The sequence below is a fragment of the Synchiropus splendidus genome, chromosome 14, assembly GCF_027744825.2.
Source record: "Synchiropus splendidus isolate RoL2022-P1 chromosome 14, RoL_Sspl_1.0, whole genome shotgun sequence".
NCBI lineage: Eukaryota > Metazoa > Chordata > Actinopteri > Syngnathiformes > Callionymidae > Synchiropus > Synchiropus splendidus.
In genome coordinates this window covers 17,970,137-17,989,402 of record NC_071347.1, presented here as the reverse complement: position 1 = coordinate 17,989,402, position 19,266 = coordinate 17,970,137, and the positions used below count along the sequence as shown (strand labels likewise).

The window sequence follows — 19,266 nt, the reverse complement described above, 5'->3', positions numbered from 1 at the left end:
CACAAGCTATTGTGTGTGAAATACAGAACAAAATTCTGGGGGGTTCGTCTGGGAGGCGTCCCCAATTTCAATTCAGTTTGTTTGGCTTTAATTTTGCGCTGCTATTTTGTGTACTGGAGTTTCTTTGGTGCCTTTCTGTTTCTTTCTGCTTGGCAGAGGTTGGAGGCTGTTAGTTGTATGAGCGGCACCTTGTCTCTCTCTCTCTCTATTGAGGGAACAGGCCACTCACATCTTGATAAGTCTATTGTTGAACTGCCGGTGGACTGGTTCTTCCATCGCCAGCTCTTGTAGTTCACTTGGCAACGTTTCATGTCCTACATTATTTCTCAGGTCATGTCCTGCTGTGGAGGATGGACTACGTTCTGGATTTACCCTGGTGGATTACTTGTGGCATCTTGACCCGGTCAGTCCAGCCTGATCCATCCACGATATGTTGCAAGTATTGTCAAATTATGTGTGTCTTCAAAAAAAAAATTAGCAGGCATTTGCATTTCCTCTATACTGTTCCTACAAGCCCTAAATTTGACATGGGGATTTGACACTGAACACTTTGTATAAAACATTGTATAAAAAATGCAATTTTCAAAGGAACTAAAAAAACACAAAGTGCTTAATATAAAATAAACAACTTTCAATCCCTTTTCAATGAACAATGAACAGCTCAAACCCAATGTGAACTTCGCTCATTGTTGAATACCGGCATGTTTTTCTTTCCAAAAAGCAGCATTTCTCCCTTAGAACCTGATGGTCAGCTTTAAAAAGTACTAATAAATATATAATAGTATAATAACGTAACAAAAGTGTCCCTCTCTGGTGTGTCCATTGCCCGCTGTTTACAGTAGCTTTGGACTGAACGAGACACATTTCCTGGACACTATTGAAGAAATATCAGAAAAATATGACATATAAATATTAATATTAAATCCATAATGGTGTAATAATGTAACAAAAGTGCCTGATGTGTTTCGTGTCCCCTGACTATTTTCATTTCTGTCCCCTGACTATTTCACTATTTTTTAATAAATTCTTATAGAACCATCATTTATCTAGTGTGTTAAACAAAGTCTTTTTTTCATCGTTTTTGTTGAACATTTGTTGACGGACCCTGGCTGACACAGCGTTCCAGCGTTCAAATAGCAGTGACGGTCTGACGGAGCCCTGTGACTTGACCGCAGTCAAAGACCGTCGCTTTTCACCGACCACATGACCACGGAGTGTCTGGGGTTCAAATGCACTATTGGCTGCCGAAAGCTCAGTCGTTGACAACGGCTGCTGAACTTCAAACGCTCCAGCTAGCTTTGGCTCGGCTAGCCTCTTGGTAGCGCTCAAATTCGACGCAGTATTTTGAGGCCAAGTGCCTCTCAAATTCGTGGGTTTGAAGGTTTTTTTGGTGTTTTACTTCTTTGACTGACTTCGCAGGTGCATTTGGCAAATTGTTGTTCCGTCGTCATTTTCCCAGGGAAATGCCCACACCTGCTTTGTTTTACCATTTATACATTGCGATGTAATTTTTTAATAAGTAATAACACATGAATATGAACAGCATCTTATAAAGAATAAAGACCCTGAGTGGGAAAGTGTTGGATGGGAGTAGATCAGGAGGGGCAAACTATTATTTATTTTAGAAGAAGAAAAGAGTTCATGTCAGGAGAAATCTCTTTCACACCAGCAATAATGGTTATGGTGGTCTTTTATTCAGTGATCCTTTTCAGATAAGGACACAAGCTCGTGAAACAATTGCAATTTTATTTCCATCAAATGGAAAGATTTGCAATCATATGGATGTAGCACATACAGCATGTTACATATTTATATGGGAACACAGAAGGGAAATGCAAAAATAAATCTGCATCTTTAGACTTGAGGATATTTTCTGTCAGCACTCTTGTGTTTGATATGAACTTTATTTAAGGATTAGGTTCCAGCGGAGGACATGTGTTTGAGAATGGTGGGGATAACAAACAAAACCAATTCATCCACCATGGAAGATTGGAATGCTCACGGCGTCTGAGGGTTGCTGAGTTAACTGATCACCTTCTCTCCGATGGGGATGGGACCCAAAGTGACATCACCTTCCCATTCAAAAACTGCGGAAGAAAAGCAACACAGCGCAGATAATATCAGGACAGACGCAGGACAACATTTATTTCTATTACATGTCATAACTTAATGAAGTGAACTTGATAAACATTTCAAATGAAGATAATGTTTTTTTTTATTATATATAGTTCAGAATCCAGACCAAGTAGTGCACTCTATTTGGTATTTCTGCCTTTTTTTCTTCTGCTTTCATTAACTTTTTATTTATTATATTATAAATAAAAATAAGCAGTATCACACTTTCCAGAAAAATCGCACAAAAGTGCTATTTTAATGAAGCTGATAATTGTTGCTATGTTTTTTCTCATCCTTTAAAAAAAAAAAAGAATGAAAGTGAATGAAAATTGCACGACATAGTTTTGCATTAAAACTTAAACCTTTAAACTTGCATAACAAGTAATGTTGCATAGCCTTGTGCATTTCAAGATATACATGAAGATGTATATACTTCCTGACATCAGCTCTGTATCTGACTTCAATTGTCTGACTGTTAAGGAAGTGTAACGTGTAGAACATACCTGCACTTTCGGACACATCGCGGACCTTTCTTCCTGTGTGAGACAATCCACTACCGGATGTCCAGCTGCCACCTGAAGCACTGACTCCTGGTGAAGCTACCGATGTGGTCACAGCTGGCCCAAATGAAGAGGATTCGCAGGAGCCACAGGCTGAATCAATGCCACTGGCCTCCCTCCATCTGGACAAACAAGCAAATGAATAACTTCCAATCCTGTGATTTCATTCAGATGTGCTCACCCAAGATTGACGTAGGAGCAAGCTCTGTGGTCGCTGTCAACAGCATGAGCAGCAGATGATGCTCTCAAGTGGCAGGTTATGAACAGCTGTCGGGAGAGAGGCTAGTTCGGATACGATCTTTGTGGTGATTTGGTGGCAGAATCATGCTGGGGCACTCACAACGCCACTGTCAGCTCCTTGGAACCTGAAGGCCTCCAACTGGAACTGGAGCTTGTTCTGTACTGCGCGAGCCATGAATTGAGATTTGGAACCAGTGATTCTGGAATCAACAAGGCACCTGGAGAGGAAAAGGTCAACATCAGGACAAATGAGCTGTGAGATGTTTGTACCGAGCATTATTTTCAATTCACCCATTGTTTTCAATGAAGGCGTATCTGGGGCTCGAGTTCATCTCTGGTGAGAGGGTAGCGACGCAGCTGTCCACATAGACGCGGAGGGGCACATGGAAGTACTGCATGACGGTAGCCTCAATGTTGATCATGTCACCCAGGAAGTACTGGTAGCTCGGCCTCTCGAACATCCAATCACCTGCAGAGGGAAAGTTTTTTTTTACTTGGCACGTAAATGCAAAGCTGGAAGTATGATTTTGACTCACCGGTCATGAGTTTCAGAGTGAAGTACAAGAACTCCTCTGCGACCTTGATCGTTGAGAAGGGAATCCAAAGAGGGTCAAGGGGCAAGCTGCTCACATTGTGCTTCCTGACGGTAGAAACGGGGAGAGAAATGTGACAGTGCATGAATTGCGAGGGGCGAAAATTGAAGATTGAAATTAAATGTTTTGAGGGGGGAACAGGTTGATTTAAATCAGACTATTATGATGACACACTTGTGATGTTTGGCCTTGTTGTGGAAAGCTACGTGAACAGAATATTTGGCAGACAGTGTTGACGCGGCCACACCTTGGGTAGTGGCATTCGACAATCACAGCAGCTTTGCTTGTCCTCACAACAGGTGAGTCACCAATTGGCATGGGGTTGTAGTTCAGCGTGAAAGAGTAGATGAGGGATTCTTCCGTCATCTGGTGGAGAAGCAACAGCAATGTTGTTTAATTCAGATCAATCCATCAGTCACTTACTGGTTTTACACTTACCGTTAACACACTCTGGCAGTTATGCAGCTCAGATTCATAAATCAGCACATGAGCAGATGAGTCCTCAGCCACCACCGGGCAGTTTCCCAGGGTCAAGTCGGCCGGGTTGATGAACTGGTTTATTCCAAACATGTCCTTCTTGACTTCAACGTGAGCCACGCTCTCTCTGCACTCCACAGCGACGGTTGCGGCAGGAACAGGGTGTCGGAGCTCAAATGGCACCTCTGGCTGGGGCTCCGGCTTGGGGTCTTCGGGGTATGTCCAAGTGAGAGGTGCCTCAAATGACTGCTTTGACTGTTGGGGGTCTTTAGGCATCTGTTTGGTGGGCTCCTGTCTCTGAGGTTTCGATGGCTGCTGAAAATTTGGCCATTGAGCATCTGAGAAGCTGCTGCACAGGGCCAGCGCCAAAAGGCAAACAGCAGACCAATTCATCGCCATGGCGTCACAACAACGAGTGATCTGTCACGTTCACTTGGTGCTGTAAGACAGACAGAAGTGTTCTCCTACTTTTATAACGGCAAGCATCGCTGTAGTTCAACTCTCCCTCCCCCTGATGTTTTTGGCAGAGATTCTCTGCCAATGACATCTCATATTTGTGGAAGTGGAGGTATCATGACAACCCCTGTTCAGCTCAGTGACATGCAGTTTGGACTGTGTCAAGGGGTGATTATGCAATTCACCTCAACCAACAAATATTGACATGACCACAGAACTCCTTCACAATTTTCACAAAGCTATTTTCTTTAAATAAATCTCGAAATATTCCTAGAAGCAGGTGGAGACAGTCAGGGCCACCTTAATCTAGAGCAGAGAGCTTTTGTTGGGCCTGTCCCAGCCTCCGAATTAACAAGGTCTCATTGCAAAAACTAGCAAGATGAGGCTGCTTATTGTATCACAGTGGAAAGCAAAAACATTTACCACCATTAAAGTAAAGCCTATGAACACCTCTCGTACAGACTTAAAGAAAAACAAACGAACAAACAAAAAAACAGAACCTTTGTAAGTGCAGGAGTGGTCCACTGATCACACTGATGCACAAGACACGTCGCAGCTAGGATGATAACAACAACAACAACAAACATGGAGGAATCCCTGAACAAAAGCAAACAAAAACAATCTGTTTGCTTTTGTTCAGGGATGTTTTTCGCTACACAATGGCCGGAGTTTCCACTACTCTGAATGTACTTGAAATTCTTATAAAATTGAAATTCTTATACACATATTTTCAAAACATTAAAAGAGCTTTAGTTTAAATAAGATTATATAAAACTTGAATATAGCCACCATCGTGATTTATTGTGTTATTGTCGAACTGATGCTAAGTAAACAATATTTTGTGGTTTAAATGTATGTGTGGGTCCATCATTTGATTCAGTAATATACCAAATTCATTCAAATTGAACTATAGAGCAATAGAGACGCCTTCTCTGGAGTGATGAATCACACTTTTCCACCTGGCAATCTGATGGACCAGTCTGGGTTTGGAGGTTGCCAGGAGAACGGTACATTTGGGACTGCATTGTGCCAAGTGTGAACTTTGGTAGAGGAGGAATGATGGAGTGGGGTTGTTTTCAGGAGTTGGGCTTGGCCCCTAAGTTCCAATGAAAGGAACTTGGATGCCAAACATTTTGGACAGTTCCATGCTCCCAACCTTCTGGGATAAGTTTGGAGTGGGCCCCTTGCTCTTCCAACATGATCGTGCACCAGTGCACAAAGCAAGGTCCATGAAGACATGGATGACAGAGTTTGGTGTGGATCAATTTGACTGGCCTGAGCTGAACCCGATAGAACACCTTTGGGATGAATTAGAGTGGAGACTGAGAGCCAACATCAGTGTTTGACCTCACAATTTTTTTTCCAATCTAAGTGCACTGTAACTTTGTTATTTTCTTTTCATTTACCACTCCAAAATATGCTCCAAAAAATGCTGACATGGTCCTTTAGACTGCATTGAAGGTAACATGATCTGCACAAACAAAATCTCTTCCCTACTATTGATCAACAATCGGCTTTTTTGTGTGCGACATCTGGTTACTGATTGGCAGACTTGGTGAAATGCCAGGTGACCGAGCTGACTCTCTTTAACAGGACAACCTGACATGTGATAGGCTGTTGTGGAAAGCCAACAGGAAGTTGAGAGGCCAGCATCGGGCGTACCTTATAAAAGTAGCCTGCCTTGCATCACATCGTTCACACCATCAGGTATTCATTGTGAACCATTTTCAGGTGTCAAACATCGCGATGAAGTTGATTGGTAGCTGTCTTCTGGCCTTGGCCGTCCTTGGTTGCCTGGCCGAGGGTCAGTTCATGAAGCCGCAGCAGCCACAGAAGCCTCAGCCGCCTACGCAACCCCTGCAGCCACAGAGACCCAATAACCCTCCCCAAAAGCTCACGCCGCCAAAGCCTCAGCAGCCCCAGCAGCCCCAGCAGCCCCAGGTGCCTCAGCCCCAGAAACCTCACCAGCCTCAGAAACCTCACCAGCCTCAGCAGCCTCAGCAGCCTCAGACACCTCACCAGCCCAAGCAGCCCCAGCAGCCAACTGAGGTGTTTCACTCTTGTGAGGTGGAAGACAACAAGAAGATTCAGTGTGGAGGTCCGAGCATCTCTGCTGACGAATGCAGTGCTATTAACTGCTGCTTCGATGGACGCATGTGCTATTATGGCAAAGCAGGTATGACTTCAGACTTTTTAAAACTGCTGCAGAAATAGTAGAAAACTGCTGACTTGAAATGCGTTCCCAGTCACCCTTCAGTGCACCAAGGATGGCCAGATGATTGTGGTCGTGGCCAGAGACGCCACGCTTCCCAACCTTGACCTGGAATCCATTACCTTCCTTGGAACCGGCCAACAGTGCAGCCCTGTGGGCACAACGTCTGCTTTCGCCATCTACCAGTTCCCTGTCACAGGTTGTGGTACCATCATGACGGCAAGTTTCTTGACCTTCATTCGTTATTATCTGAACCTGTCTATCCAGCCATCACTGATACTGAATGAGTTCCACAGGATGAGTCTGGTGTCGTGGTCTATGAAAACAGAATGAGCTCCTTCTATGAAGTTGCTATTGGAGAGTTTGGGGCCATCACCAGAGACAGTCACTATGAGTGAGTTCCAGCACTTTTATCATCCGTAAAAGGCTTTATTTTCCATCCAGTCTTTGACTGACTCAATGCTCTTTGTTTCAGCTTGCTCGTCCAGTGTAGATACATTGGTGTCTCAGTTGAAGCCCTGGTTATTGAGGTTGGTAATGTGCCACCACCCCCTCCTGTGGCAGCTCCTGGTCCCTTTTTTGTGGAGCTCAGGTTGGGCAATGGAGAGTGTACAGCCAAGGGATGTGTGGAAGGTTCGAGCTGAGACCATTTTTAAAGGAAATATGACTTGTGTTAATCTGGCCAACATTGAATTCTATTTTCACAGAGCAAGTGGCATACACCTCCTTTTATGGTAACAGTGATTACCCTGTCACTAAGGTGCTCAGGGATCCTGTGTACGTTGAGGTGAGAATGCTGGAGAGAACGGACCCCAACATTGTTTTGACTCTTGGACGCTGCTGGGCAACTGCTGACGCCTTCCCTCACAGCCTTCCTCAGTGGGACTTGCTCATTGACGGGTAACGTTGAATGTTGTTGGCGTGTTGAAGATGAACCCCGAAACTCTGACTCTCCGCTTGTGTCTCAGATGCCCGTACACTGACGATCGCTACATGACTGCTCTGATTCCTGTGGGTCCATCGTCAGGACTGATGTACCCCACTCACCACAGCCGCTTTGTTTTCAAGATGTTCACATTTGTCTCTACGGGACCATCTAATCCCTCCAAAAAGGTGTCTGATGATGCACAGGTTATGACACCTCTCAAGGAAAAGGTGTGTTCTAATACGTAGCCTGAATATTGCCTCCAAGGCGCATTTTTTAAAAACAATTTTGCTTCATTTTCCCAAGGTGTACATCCACTGTGATGCAGCTGTGTGCCAGCCCACACCTGGAAATAACTGTGAACCAAGATGCTTCAGAAGGAGTAAGTATTATCCCGCCATACAGCTGATCGGAATATCCAAAATGTCAAATTAAAAATTCCATTAGCCTCGCTGTCATACAGCCATTTCACATTATATCCTAAGTGCCTCATGTCTTGTGTCACCCACAGGGAGATCTGTTGCAGCTGCAAGCCAGAAAACCCTCAGAGAAGAAAGCAAAGTGGTTAGCAGTCAGCAAGTTATCTTTCTTAACAGCAGTGCTTAGTAGCATCATCCAGATGCCTAAAAATAAAAAGTAACTGAGTATCAAATGCATGTTAAAGTGGCTGAAAGTATCTTAAAACAACACTATGTGGTAATCCAACCGACACTTTTATTGGATTAAAAAAAACTTTTAAAACTATTTTTGTGTTGTTATTTTTGAATTTATTTATTTATTTTTCATATATATTTTTTAGTTTCTACTAATTTCATCAGTCACATGAGGCTGTCTTTGAATGCAAGGAAAACATCAGATAAAATATATATACATAAGTAAATACACTGTTAACAAAAATGAACAAATACAATAGTTGCTATCAAACTGATGGTAAATAGTTATAGTACTTGTGTCAAAACTTTTTTGATAATTAATGCTTAAAATGAAAGATTTCTTAGATATTAATGCTAACAAAGCTACACATATAGTAGTACAACAAATGACAAGCACATTACAGCATCACTTATTTGTGTTTAAAAAAAACATTTTTATCGAGTATTGTAACCTTTTAAAATGGCAAATTACAGACAATGTTACTACCAACGGATATAAATTATTTAAGAAATTCATCAGTTTAATTTTGGCATTTAGGACTGGTGGAAACAATACCCATTTCATTGAATCCATATTCGCTTTTTTTAGTAGAGTTTCGTTGTAATGCAACGCATACGCATCGTGACTCATTGTTTTTCGTAAATCATCGCTTGAACTCTGAAGCGTTGGCAAAAAAATAATAAACACCATTTCCCAGAAACCTCCGGTGCTACGCGTCACCTGATCAAACAGCGACTCTCATTGGCCGGTCAGTGAGTGACGCATACTTTAATGACAGGAAGAAGGGCGTCCGCCAACTGAAGAGGATTTAATATCGATGTGTGTGTCATATTCCTCCAATGCGGTTCAGACTACCGAGCTATACTTGGCTCTTCCGGTTAAGAAGCTTTTACAGTGCGTCGCCGGCGTGTGCTCCACGCGACGACATTGCAACATACACCGTGTGTCCTACGCCATTCACTCGGAAACTCGGGATGAGTACAACCGTGAGCAGCAGCGGCCAGGAGGGCTCAGGCGGAGCCGACACGCCGGTGCTGTTCTCCCCGCTCAAAACCGCGGAGATGACCGGTCCTCGTGCGGTAAATACTCTTCTAGCCCAGGAGAGAAACTTCAGAACGCCGAGTCCCAAGTGCGGCGACTATGATGAAGACTCGGAGGCTGAGTCGTTTCGGGATGGCCGCAGCGAGGAGGTCGACCGGGAGACGAGGAGCCGAGCGTTTACGTGGTGTCGAGACTTTCTGTCCGGGTCTTGGAAGGTTATCTCTGAGTCAGACTTCCAGATAAGCATCGTCAGGTGAGGAGAAAATGTAGAGGTGGTGCTGTTCTATATGTTTTTTATTCATGAGCTGAACCGAAGTCCAGTCAGGAGTTTGCACAGATGCTACACTGTGACCACAACCGACCTCATATGACCTCTGACAAGAAAGTTGGAGCTCAGAAAATGTATGCGTCTCATTGAGATTCACTAAAACCGCAATGTTGAAAGTCACTTGGATCACTTTCATTCGTTTTCTGTGGCTCAATGTGTCGTGGGGGCAGCAGCTGAAGTTAAAGAGCTCCAGACATCCCTCTTCTTAGAAACCTTGTAGAACACCTTTCTCAGAAGGCATCCAAGAGCCACCCTGAAAGAGTATCCAGCCACGTCATCTGGCTTTGTTAGGCACAAAGGAGTGGCCGTTCTGTGATGCTCCCAGAATGCCAACAGAGAACCACGGTGGCAGAGCAGAGGAGAAAGGGTCATGTGTCATTTCTCATAAGTTTCAACCTAAAATTGATGTAAAATGAATATTAAAAATAGTTTTAGACTGCACACCCCTTGGTTTAAGCGATTCGATTTTGGAGTTTCAGCATCTGGCTTATGTTTGGATTTAATCATGTGCTCTCAACTTTGTGTTTTTGGCAGCGGTGGACTCAGTAACCTGCTGTACTTGTGCAGTTTGCCCAACCATGTGGACTCAATGGGTGTGGAGCCTCGGCAGGTTCTACTCAGAATATATGGAGCCATCCTGCAGGTGATTATAGGAAATAATAGGGTGATAAGCAGCTCTATTTTGTCATGAAGTGAAACTTTGCGTTTTAACAGGGAGTAGATTCTCTCGTGTTGGAGAGTGTTATGTTTGCGATATTGGCAGAACGCACATTGGGACCGAAACTGTACGGGATCTTCCCCGAAGGACGCTTGGAGCAATATCTTCCGGTAATGTTTGTCTCTAAACACAGCACCCACGACTGATCTAAAACATGATACCGAAGGGTGCCATCATCTGTTTTCCCTGTCTCCAGAATACACGCATGCTCACACACCAGCTGTCCCACCCCCCCATCTCAGCTGAGATTGCTACCAAGCTCGCACGCTTCCATGAAATGGTGATGCCGTTTAACAAGGAGCCCAAGTGGCTGTTTGGAACCATTAACAAGTGAGAAAACACTTGTTCTCTTTTTCATATATTTCCACGAAACATGTGGATACAAGCTGAGGTGTGATGTGTGCTTCAGGTACATGGATGAAGTGATGAAGCTCAAGTTCACCCGGGAAGCTCATTTGAAGAAGTACAAGAAGCTTATGAAGTTGGACTTGCCTGCTGAGCTGGAGAGCCTCAAGTGAGATCTTTGACTTCCTATTTAGATGTTTGAAATGTCTGTTTTGAAGCTGGACCAACAGTTCAGGGCTGCATCCAGCTACAATTCATCCTTGCAATGGGAGAGAGGCCATAAAAACCCATACAAAAATGTTCACTAATCTGCAGTTAGACTTGTCTTACCGACTTCATAGTAATAGATAAACAACTAGAGATTTATGAGCTGAAAAATACTGAAACGCTGAGTCATTCAACCAACCTCAAACAAGAATCTAAAAATAAGTATCAACATTTTTATGAGGTGTCCAAAGAAAGCGCTAAATATTTTGTCCACCTGTATCAGTTATACACTTTTCACTTTAAACTAAATTGGCGACAAAAAGGAAAACATATTGAGAAAATGTTTGCCGTAGTAAAAGTAATAGGCTTATTTATTAGTTAAAGGCAAATGTGTCACCCCAGTAGTTCCATGCGGCACATGAAAGCTTGTATACTTGATACAACAATAGAGTCAAAGTCATGACGCACTGTGGTTAAGCTATGTTGTTTTGCCTGTTGTATTTTGGCAGTGTCAACAATTAGTCCAGAAACTTTCACAATTTAGCCGTCAAAAATGGACTAAAAAAATAATTTCTTGAATGAAGAGGATGGACTCGCCTGACTTTTGAATGTGGCCAAATGGTACTGACCCGTCCGAATACATCAAGCCCTGTATGAGTCATTGATGATATCAAGGCCAAGTTTTACTGGACTAAAACCGAACAGTGAGACACGGAATCACAGCCAAGTGAGATATGAAGAACATAAAAGTGTAAATCATAAACTATACCGTATCATTTAAAGTGATTACTCTCTCATTAACACCGCTGAGGGTCTTAATCCAAGTGAGAAGCACAAGCTCACCACTGACCTTTGTTCCAGATCCTCTACAGCTCTCCAAAGACAAAAACCTTCATATCGTATCTGGTCCAGTGTATGAAGTAATCAGTCTGTGGAAAATGGAAGATAGATCTGCTTAATATTTAACAGCCTGGTGTCGGCTGAGAATAAGATTCTACTTGCTGATTAGAAAATGAACAAATACCAACCGTCACCAACCTCTGCCAACCAGTCTGGGAGGAGTATGCATGTTCTCCCTCCCGCCTGCGTGGGTTTACTCCAGGCACTTTGCGGTGTGTTCCTAGCGATGGAGGTGTATCCCTGCCTCTCGCCCAATGACCGCTGGGATAGGCTCCAGCACTACCTGCAACCATGACCAGAACCAAGCGGTGGTTAACTGAAGATGTGTGTATGATTTCAATGTGCAGTTCCTGGTATTCCTGTATTCACCAGGTTTCATTTTCCTCTTTGTCAACAGGGCACTTTTGGCTGAGACTCACTCGCCTGTAGTTTTTTGCCACAATGACGTTCAAGAAGGTACAAACTCATCACGCCGTCACATTCCTGTGTGACCCACTCACATGACATGCTTCTCAGAAGAGCCGCAATATTATATAAGTCACCGGGAGGAACTCTTTGCTGCGGATATTAATAGGGATGGCTCATATTCATGCTGGTGTCATCGTGTGATGTAAACTAACGCACACATTTGTTGTCTCTCTGGCTTCAGGATATCTGTCAGAAGTGGAGGGAGGGTTGTCATAGTAAAAGTCTATCTGCTGTATCTCATGTCTCTTCATAGTGGACTTCAACTATGGGCCAGTATGGACACATTTCCTAGATGCTATTGAAGAAATATTAGAAATCATGAGAATAAATGATCATTTAGTCATATTCTATTCTCAAAATCATTATGCAAACTGTCAGTCCTTTGTCTTTTGTAATGAAAAACCTTTTCGCAATTCTCTTTCCTAAAGTAGTTGTCTTTCATTGGCGTGTTAGAAGATTTCACTAATACTTTGACTGCTTTAGAATTTGTTGATGGTCCCTTAGTGATGCCGGGTCGTAGCATTAGCGCTCCCTGTGAGCGTGTGTCCACGATCAGTGAATCCTAATGGGGACACGGAAGTGGACGCCGCCGCCAATAGCGGATGTGCGTTGAATATCCAATCATTTTTTTCCAACTACTTGTCCAAGGCAGCAGGCCAGTGGGAGACCTGCATGTGTTGATATGAACCAAGGCAGACAACCGATCCATAGAGTCCACCAATGCCATTATCAAAGGTTCCCTGTATTAAAAATAAGTTTAAAACTATGATCGTGAACCAAAGTCCACCAAACACTCCACGACTGTCACACGCCGGTGTTGGATGTCATTGTCTCACCTTATGTATGCAAGTGTAATCCAGCGAGTGCGCCCCATGTTTGTCAAAGTTATCGTAATATGCAGAATTCTCATCACGAAAATAGTTTTTGGCAGTATATCCTGTATGGTGAGTTATCGCCCATCCCTACCAGGAAGATATTCTATACCATTTTGGGGTTAAAAAATGACAAATGAGAGCTTTTGGGTCATAAGTGAGGGAAACACCCGACAAAGTTGTCCTTCAGATGCGTCGGTGTTTTGCCCCATACGAGCAGAAGAGATTTTCTTTGCCTCGACTGCTGCCCCGACAGCCCAACCTTACATATGCTGAAAGGGAATGATGGCTGAAGTATGAGGGAGATAATGGATGCAAGTGGTGCTATCACTAATTCTCCTCTGATATGGGTCGTAAATGTTGGTGTCAAAGTCCTGGGAGATAGATGAAAGCGACAAGAAACAATTCAATTGAATGGAATGAAAACCAACTTTACTTTTATCACTGAATCAGCTCTTATATTTTAGTGTCTCAATTCCCACTGCTTTAGCACTGGCTCTGTTTTGCGTACCTCAGCCACATTGTGAATCTGAATTAGTCCTCGTTCTTTTTTATTATGCATGATTCCACGTAGTAACAAGTGCAGGTGCGGCAAGCATGTGCAGTTTGAGGTCCGATCTTATCATTCGGAGACCTTGTTGTGCGATGCTGGAACCACGATAAGCTTGTCAGCGCTTGTTTTGCCAGTACATGCTTACAAACACACCTTTTAGAAGTGTGTTTAATTCGTATTGTGCAATCTGTGTCAGTTTTTCTTGCCAAACCGGAGGTTTGGAAGGAAGGAGGAAGGCCATAATAATTCTGCTGCCAGTCAGTGGTTATCTTTGCTCTGTAAATAAGTTCTTGCTCATCCAGTTTTTGTTATTTTTTTCATGGATGAGTGTGAATGAAGGCAAGATTTGAAGGCGAGATGAGTGCCACTCCTTGAACTGACTTTTGCAAATGGAGCTTGTCCAATAAGAAAAGTCCTATTGCATCCTTGAATGTTAAACTGTCAAGCGTGTAACATCCTGTGCATCATGTTGCAAGAAGTGCAGCACATCATTGTGTTGGTTTTAAATGGCAGCCTTTTTTTGTGGCTGCAGGCAACATCCTGATCCTGCACAGCGGAGACCAGAGCAACTCGGACCGCCTTATGCTGATCGACTTTGAGTACAGCAGTTACAACTACAGGTAAAAAAAGTCATCTCTTACCTTTGATTTCAAATAAGTATTCAAGCTTTCTGACTGTTCATGAACGATTGTGTGTTCAGGGGCTTCGATTTTGGGAACCATTTCTGTGAGTGGATGTATGATTACACGTATAACCAGTGGCCTTTCTACAAGGCCACGGAAGACAACTACCCCACCAGGGAGCAGCAGGTTTGTGTCACTGTGCTTCCAGCCAGCAACTCGGAAATCACATAAACATTGAAACCTTGAACCATTGAAACTGTCACGTCACCCTTTTGTTTGTCTGCTGCGGTTCGGAAGAGCTGTGACCTTGACACTGCTGTAGGTCACTGTGCTCGCAGATGGACTTGGGCTGGATTCAAATCAAATGGCAGAGAGAGTGTGTCTGCTTAAAGTTCAAGAAAAGCTTTTATTATGTGCCCTTTACTTTCCAAAGGGACTGAACTCTGACTTGTTTTTTCCTTTTAATATATCTTCCCGATTTCATTTCATTTGTAGCTCGCAAGAGTCACACTATTTAGTCAGACATGGAAAATATTTCAAATTGTAGGTGTAAATCAATTTTTTCAAATTTTGTACATAAAATGTTTTTTCTTTCAGCTTCATTTTATCCGAAGTTATTTGTCGGAGCAGAAGAAGTACTCTGAAATGAACATGGATCTGGAGAACGTTGAAGAGAACATGATCATTGAAGCCAACAGGTACTTTCTCCTTTTTAGCCTGTCAGATTCACTTCTTCACACTTAAGTCTTACACAAATATAATAAATAAATAAACAAAATCCTAGTTTTTTTTTTGTTTTTTTTCAGTTTTATAAGAGTACTTGTCAAATACAAGTAACGATAGGGACAGTCAACCATTGTACTCTTATACAAGTAAGAACAATGGAAAAAGGCAACAATGATAAGTGAATAAGCACAATGGCTATACAATGCAAAGCACGTAGCGAACTACAACAGTGATGTGACAAATAGTATATTCAAAATATGTAACGTGTAAGAGATGGGACTTACAAAACAATAAAAAAAATTCATAAATAACAGTTCCTAATTCAGTGGAGAAAGATAAAACTCAAGACCTCAGCAACCAATTCGCTTTTCGTTTGTATTGTTTAAAAAATTGTGCTATTTAAAGAAATGCAAAACATCTCTTACCCCATTACATTTTATTGTCACTTTAATATTGAAAATTACTCAACATTTTATACATATTATTATTAAAGTATCTGCTAAAATGTAAGGTTGAAGCAACTGATTTGGACTTTTTTATGTGCCTCTTAGATGGAGATGTTTAGCATTATTTTGTCTCAATATTACTCATGTTTGAGGCATGTATTGTAAATTATGTGGTCTAGAATATGCATTAGCACTTTTACTTTTCATGTTTGAGTCAACTTTTTAACGCTGTATTTTACTGCACTGCAGATATGCTTTGGCGTCGCACTTCCTCTGGGGTCTGTGGTCCATCATTCAAGCAAAGATATCCAAGATTGAGTTTGGCTACATGGTGAGTTTGGTCATCACCTGCAGCTAGTACCTCAGTGTCCATGTCTGAAATGTGCGTGTTGCAGGATTACGCCCAGTGTCGCTTTGATGCCTACTTCAAGCAGAAAAAGCTCTTCTCCTAAACGTCCTGCAAGTCTGTTTCTTCACCGTCATGCTGGTCAGTGTGATGGCTACACTCCTCCTATGCAGCTACATGAAAAATATGTACTTTTCTACTCGTGCAACGGCACAATCTGAAAAACCTGAAGCACTCATTCCCGTCGTCTGTGAAACCCACTTCAGCAGTGTCTGCTCTGTCAATGGTTGAGTCATGCGTGAGAAGAATTTCCATTCAGATGGACCATTTATTTCATTATTTTGTGTATGCGTTACACTCAAAAAGATGCTTGCAATATCATAAAGGTGTTGATTTAATTACCAACATTTAAAAACATAGAAGGAAAGTTGAGAGTAAAAGGCTTTTTTTGTTTGCTTTTTAAAGCGCTGAATTAAGTGAAATAGCGCCACCTTGGGACCATCGGTTTTTACTAAGAAAGTGCCTCTAATCTGTTTGCCCTTTTAACTTTAACATTGCAAATGTATTGTAACTACTATAGACCAAATTGAACATTTGTAGTCCAAATTGAATGCATTAGCACCTTTCTAAAGGATAACTGCTTCTTCTTTTTGTCATGAAAACTTACTGTAAACTAAGACATTTTATTTGATAAGTAAATTATCATGATTATTCACGTAAATCTGAAAAAAAAATGCCACTTTTATATGGCTAGTGTTGACACTAGAGGGCAGGTTTTATCAGGTGGAAATACCTGTTGATCTTAGTTATTGAGAAATTCATAACTGAAGTGCATGCATCATACGCTTTTGACCAACAATACAGTGAAAAACTGTTTTCACAAAGCAGACGGGAGACCTACCTACTTTGAGACCATTCTGTTAGTATTATTGTCCTTGACTCCATTGTTGTTGACAATTCATTCATAATACACGAGAAATTCGCCATGCAATTGTCTCAACTAATATCTTTGTTACTATCATGAATGATCCAGAAGCACTCGCAAAACATTGTTTTTACCAGTAATTATCACTTTATTACACCATAAAGAAGGAAAACGCAAAAAAAGGAAAATTGTCCTGGTATTATTGACCTAATAATAAGAATATTATTATTAATGTTGTTGTTGTTGAATAACTCAAAGTATGCAACCTTTACTACTATGCCACTTGAAACATTTAGTGTTCTATTGTAACACATTTATATTCATTTCTCCCATAATTAAATGACCCAAGGTCATCATCTATCGAGATGAACTATTTTACAGTTAGTCTTGTCGTCACATATCTGTTTTTCATGGCATTTACAGACCAACACACCACCACAGCAACATGTTACACAGATATGAAATGGAAATGCCTTCAGAGCTCTGTGTTCGAGCTCATATGCACCTAGACTTGTCTCCCATGTTGAGAAAAATAAGCTTTTACTGTCAGCTGCAACTTTTTAACTTGGGTTGCTCACTTGAACTCACTTGTACTTGGACCGTCGGACACTAGTGACGGTTCGAAGTGTGATCCATCAGAATGCTTTTTTTTTTTTTTTTTTTTTTTTTCAATCTCATTACGTTTGGATCTGAGCTCCTCTACCTCACTGGTGCTTCATTCTGTTGCGTAGATCGGTTCCAATTCAAAAGAAAAAAAAATTGTTATTCATGTGGCAACAAACGGTCATGTAGTGTTTTTTTTGTAACGTCTGTAGCAATTCTCTAAATCTGCTTGTCTGACTGTAAATCACGCACATGTATTCATACTTGATTGTACCATGTAAAGCGGAGAATGTGTTTTCCGTGATAATGAAGTTTCGTTTTACAGCTAAAACCCAGCCTCAGAAGTATTTGTCTCTTGCCGTCTACTGCATTTCCTTCTGACCTGTATTTATCATGTTCTAACAAAATGAAGCGCAACGTGTTCGTGTATGTCGACTGTTGAAACCCTCCTGTACATCTTTGCACTAAAATAAAAGTTAAATTTGCCCATTTTCACCTGTTTGTGCAACTGATTTGACACAAGTAGGTCATAAAGAAGGGGGGTAAAGGGGACACACTGCATTTACACGCGGAAAACAAATATTTAAACTGTAAACAAAGGTATAGACTCGCATCATTTGCGTCATAACTCATTTTCAATCACTTAAATACACACGTACAGTGACGTCAGTGAATCAGTGATTTTTAGTCAGCTTTTTTATTGATCATTAAAATATGTTTTAGATTTAAAAATGTACCACTGTCATTAAAAATGAAAAAAGCTTAATTAGTCAGCAAGTGGGGATAGAATTTTGGAACCTATCCGCACCACTTGGTTGAAACAGCAAGAAGTTTAAGTTGCAATAAACAAGTACAGGCAAGACCGAGACTTGCCTGTACTTGTTTAATGCAGCTTTTAAGCAAGATTGACTTGAGTTCGTGAGTTCTTATATTCATTTATATTCAACATCTTAAAGTAAAAACATATATTTTTTAAATCCCTTTCAATATTTCTTTTATCCATACAGTAATTTCAATGAAAGGTTTCCCTGCTTTTTTGCGTACAGAATTTAATTTTCATTTACATTATATTTTGAATATTGACAAACTTAAAATTATGTGTTAAATGAATCATCATGATCATCATTACTTTATTATTATTGTTGCTATTATTATAAGAACATAAATATAAAAACTATATATAATGTGACTATCAACATCATAATTTAATTTAGTAATAGTAATTATTAATATAGCATAATAATACTTCTATATTATACAGTATTATTATAAAACAACAGAGAAACACCAAAATGTGATAATACACGCCATAATTTCATTCATTATAATAATTATTATTATCCAGCAATGGCATTATTATTATTATTGTTACTATTATTATTATTATTGTGCAATTTGTTTTATGTTAATTGCACAAATGATCATTTGGGGGTGGGGAAATACCCAGCCTTGACTGTGACGTCCTTATTTTCTAAAGTAGTATGTGTGTGTGTTTGACCCATTAACCCCCTGCAAACCACGTGTCTTATTTTTGTGATGACGTATGAAGCAGATTGAGTTTCATTGCAGAGCTCTCCACCTCCCTGAGCTCAAAATAGAATCAGCCAAATGCATGACCACTCCGGAGACTGTACGCGCCTCATTTTTGAGCACAAGATTTGAGCGTCACGCTGAGGTTTTCACAGTGTTTCTGCTGGTTGTCGTTCCTTAGAAGCTGTCAGTGGCACGTGGAACTGAGCCGCCGATTCACGTGCGCAGCTATTCTGTCCTCCTTCTTCATGACAGTGGATGTTTGAAATACCTGACTTAACAATACGTCAAAATATTATCAATAGCACATCAGCACCTCCTGAAATGAATCCTCTCGGTTGCTTTTTCATTTTGTTTCATCTTGTTTGCAAGTTGGTTGAAGCCATTTTTGGAGCTTTGTTTG

General features: G+C 41.3%; 3 protein-coding genes across 10 annotated transcripts in view; 2 read left to right on the top strand and 1 right to left on the bottom strand.

The window, feature by feature from the left end:
• Positions 1 to 34: 34 nt before the first annotated feature.
• On the top strand, positions 35 to 8,291 carry LOC128770599 (zona pellucida sperm-binding protein 4-like). Its single transcript, XM_053885249.1, has 9 exons — positions 35 to 403; positions 6,173 to 6,617; positions 6,688 to 6,872; positions 6,950 to 7,047; positions 7,129 to 7,286; positions 7,361 to 7,553; positions 7,622 to 7,808; positions 7,885 to 7,960; positions 8,090 to 8,291. Exons 2-9 carry the CDS (start codon positions 6,188 to 6,190, stop codon positions 8,182 to 8,184), a joined length of 1,422 nt encoding a protein of 473 aa, XP_053741224.1. The 5' UTR covers positions 35 to 403; positions 6,173 to 6,187; the 3' UTR covers positions 8,185 to 8,291.
• The window catches only part of LOC128770602 (zona pellucida sperm-binding protein 3-like), a 24,039-nt gene continuing 6,499 nt past the window's right edge, over positions 1,727 to 19,266 (bottom strand). The window contains exons 3-13 of one of the 8 annotated variants that reach the window (XM_053885258.1): positions 11,900 to 12,054; positions 11,722 to 11,800; positions 10,812 to 10,923; positions 3,947 to 4,424; positions 3,756 to 3,874; positions 3,452 to 3,555; positions 3,207 to 3,384; positions 3,016 to 3,133; positions 2,857 to 2,942; positions 2,619 to 2,797; positions 1,727 to 2,087 (exon numbers count right to left, since the gene is read on the bottom strand). In XM_053885258.1, the coding sequence (XP_053741233.1) occupies positions 2,023 to 2,087; positions 2,619 to 2,797; positions 2,857 to 2,942; positions 3,016 to 3,133; positions 3,207 to 3,384; positions 3,452 to 3,555; positions 3,756 to 3,874; positions 3,947 to 4,384 (1,287 nt within the window). In that variant the 5' untranslated portion in view covers positions 4,385 to 4,424; positions 10,812 to 10,923; positions 11,722 to 11,800; positions 11,900 to 12,054 and the 3' untranslated portion in view covers positions 1,727 to 2,022. The other 7 variants (XM_053885259.1, XM_053885260.1, XM_053885261.1 and 4 more) reach the window with 7 other exon arrangements.
• Positions 8,999 to 17,824, top strand: chkb (choline kinase beta). Its single transcript, XM_053885250.1, has 11 exons — positions 8,999 to 9,526; positions 10,136 to 10,244; positions 10,316 to 10,429; positions 10,516 to 10,649; positions 10,729 to 10,833; positions 12,169 to 12,227; positions 14,197 to 14,284; positions 14,365 to 14,473; positions 14,885 to 14,985; positions 15,709 to 15,790; positions 15,855 to 17,824. The coding sequence occupies exons 1-11, from the start codon at positions 9,072 to 9,074 to the stop codon at positions 15,909 to 15,911; spliced, it is 1,413 nt and encodes a 470-aa protein (XP_053741225.1). The 5' UTR covers positions 8,999 to 9,071; the 3' UTR covers positions 15,912 to 17,824.

Excerpts from the sequence above, each read along its gene's own strand:
- LOC128770599 (XM_053885249.1), top strand. The coding sequence starts at position 6,188 with ATGAAGTTGATTGGTAGCTGTCTTCTGGCCTTGGCCGTCCTTGGTTGC. Across the intron at positions 7,554-7,621 it reads TGGGACTTGCTCATTGACGG|ATGCCCGTACACTGACGATC; the intron begins GTAACGTTGAAT and ends CTTGTGTCTCAG. Across the intron at positions 7,809-7,884 it reads TGACACCTCTCAAGGAAAAG|GTGTACATCCACTGTGATGC; the intron begins GTGTGTTCTAAT and ends CATTTTCCCAAG.
- chkb (XM_053885250.1), top strand. The coding sequence starts at position 9,072 with ATGCGGTTCAGACTACCGAGCTATACTTGGCTCTTCCGGTTAAGAAGC. Across the intron at positions 9,527-10,135 it reads TTCCAGATAAGCATCGTCAG|CGGTGGACTCAGTAACCTGC; the intron begins GTGAGGAGAAAA and ends TGTTTTTGGCAG. Across the intron at positions 14,285-14,364 it reads TACAGCAGTTACAACTACAG|GGGCTTCGATTTTGGGAACC; the intron begins GTAAAAAAAGTC and ends TTGTGTGTTCAG.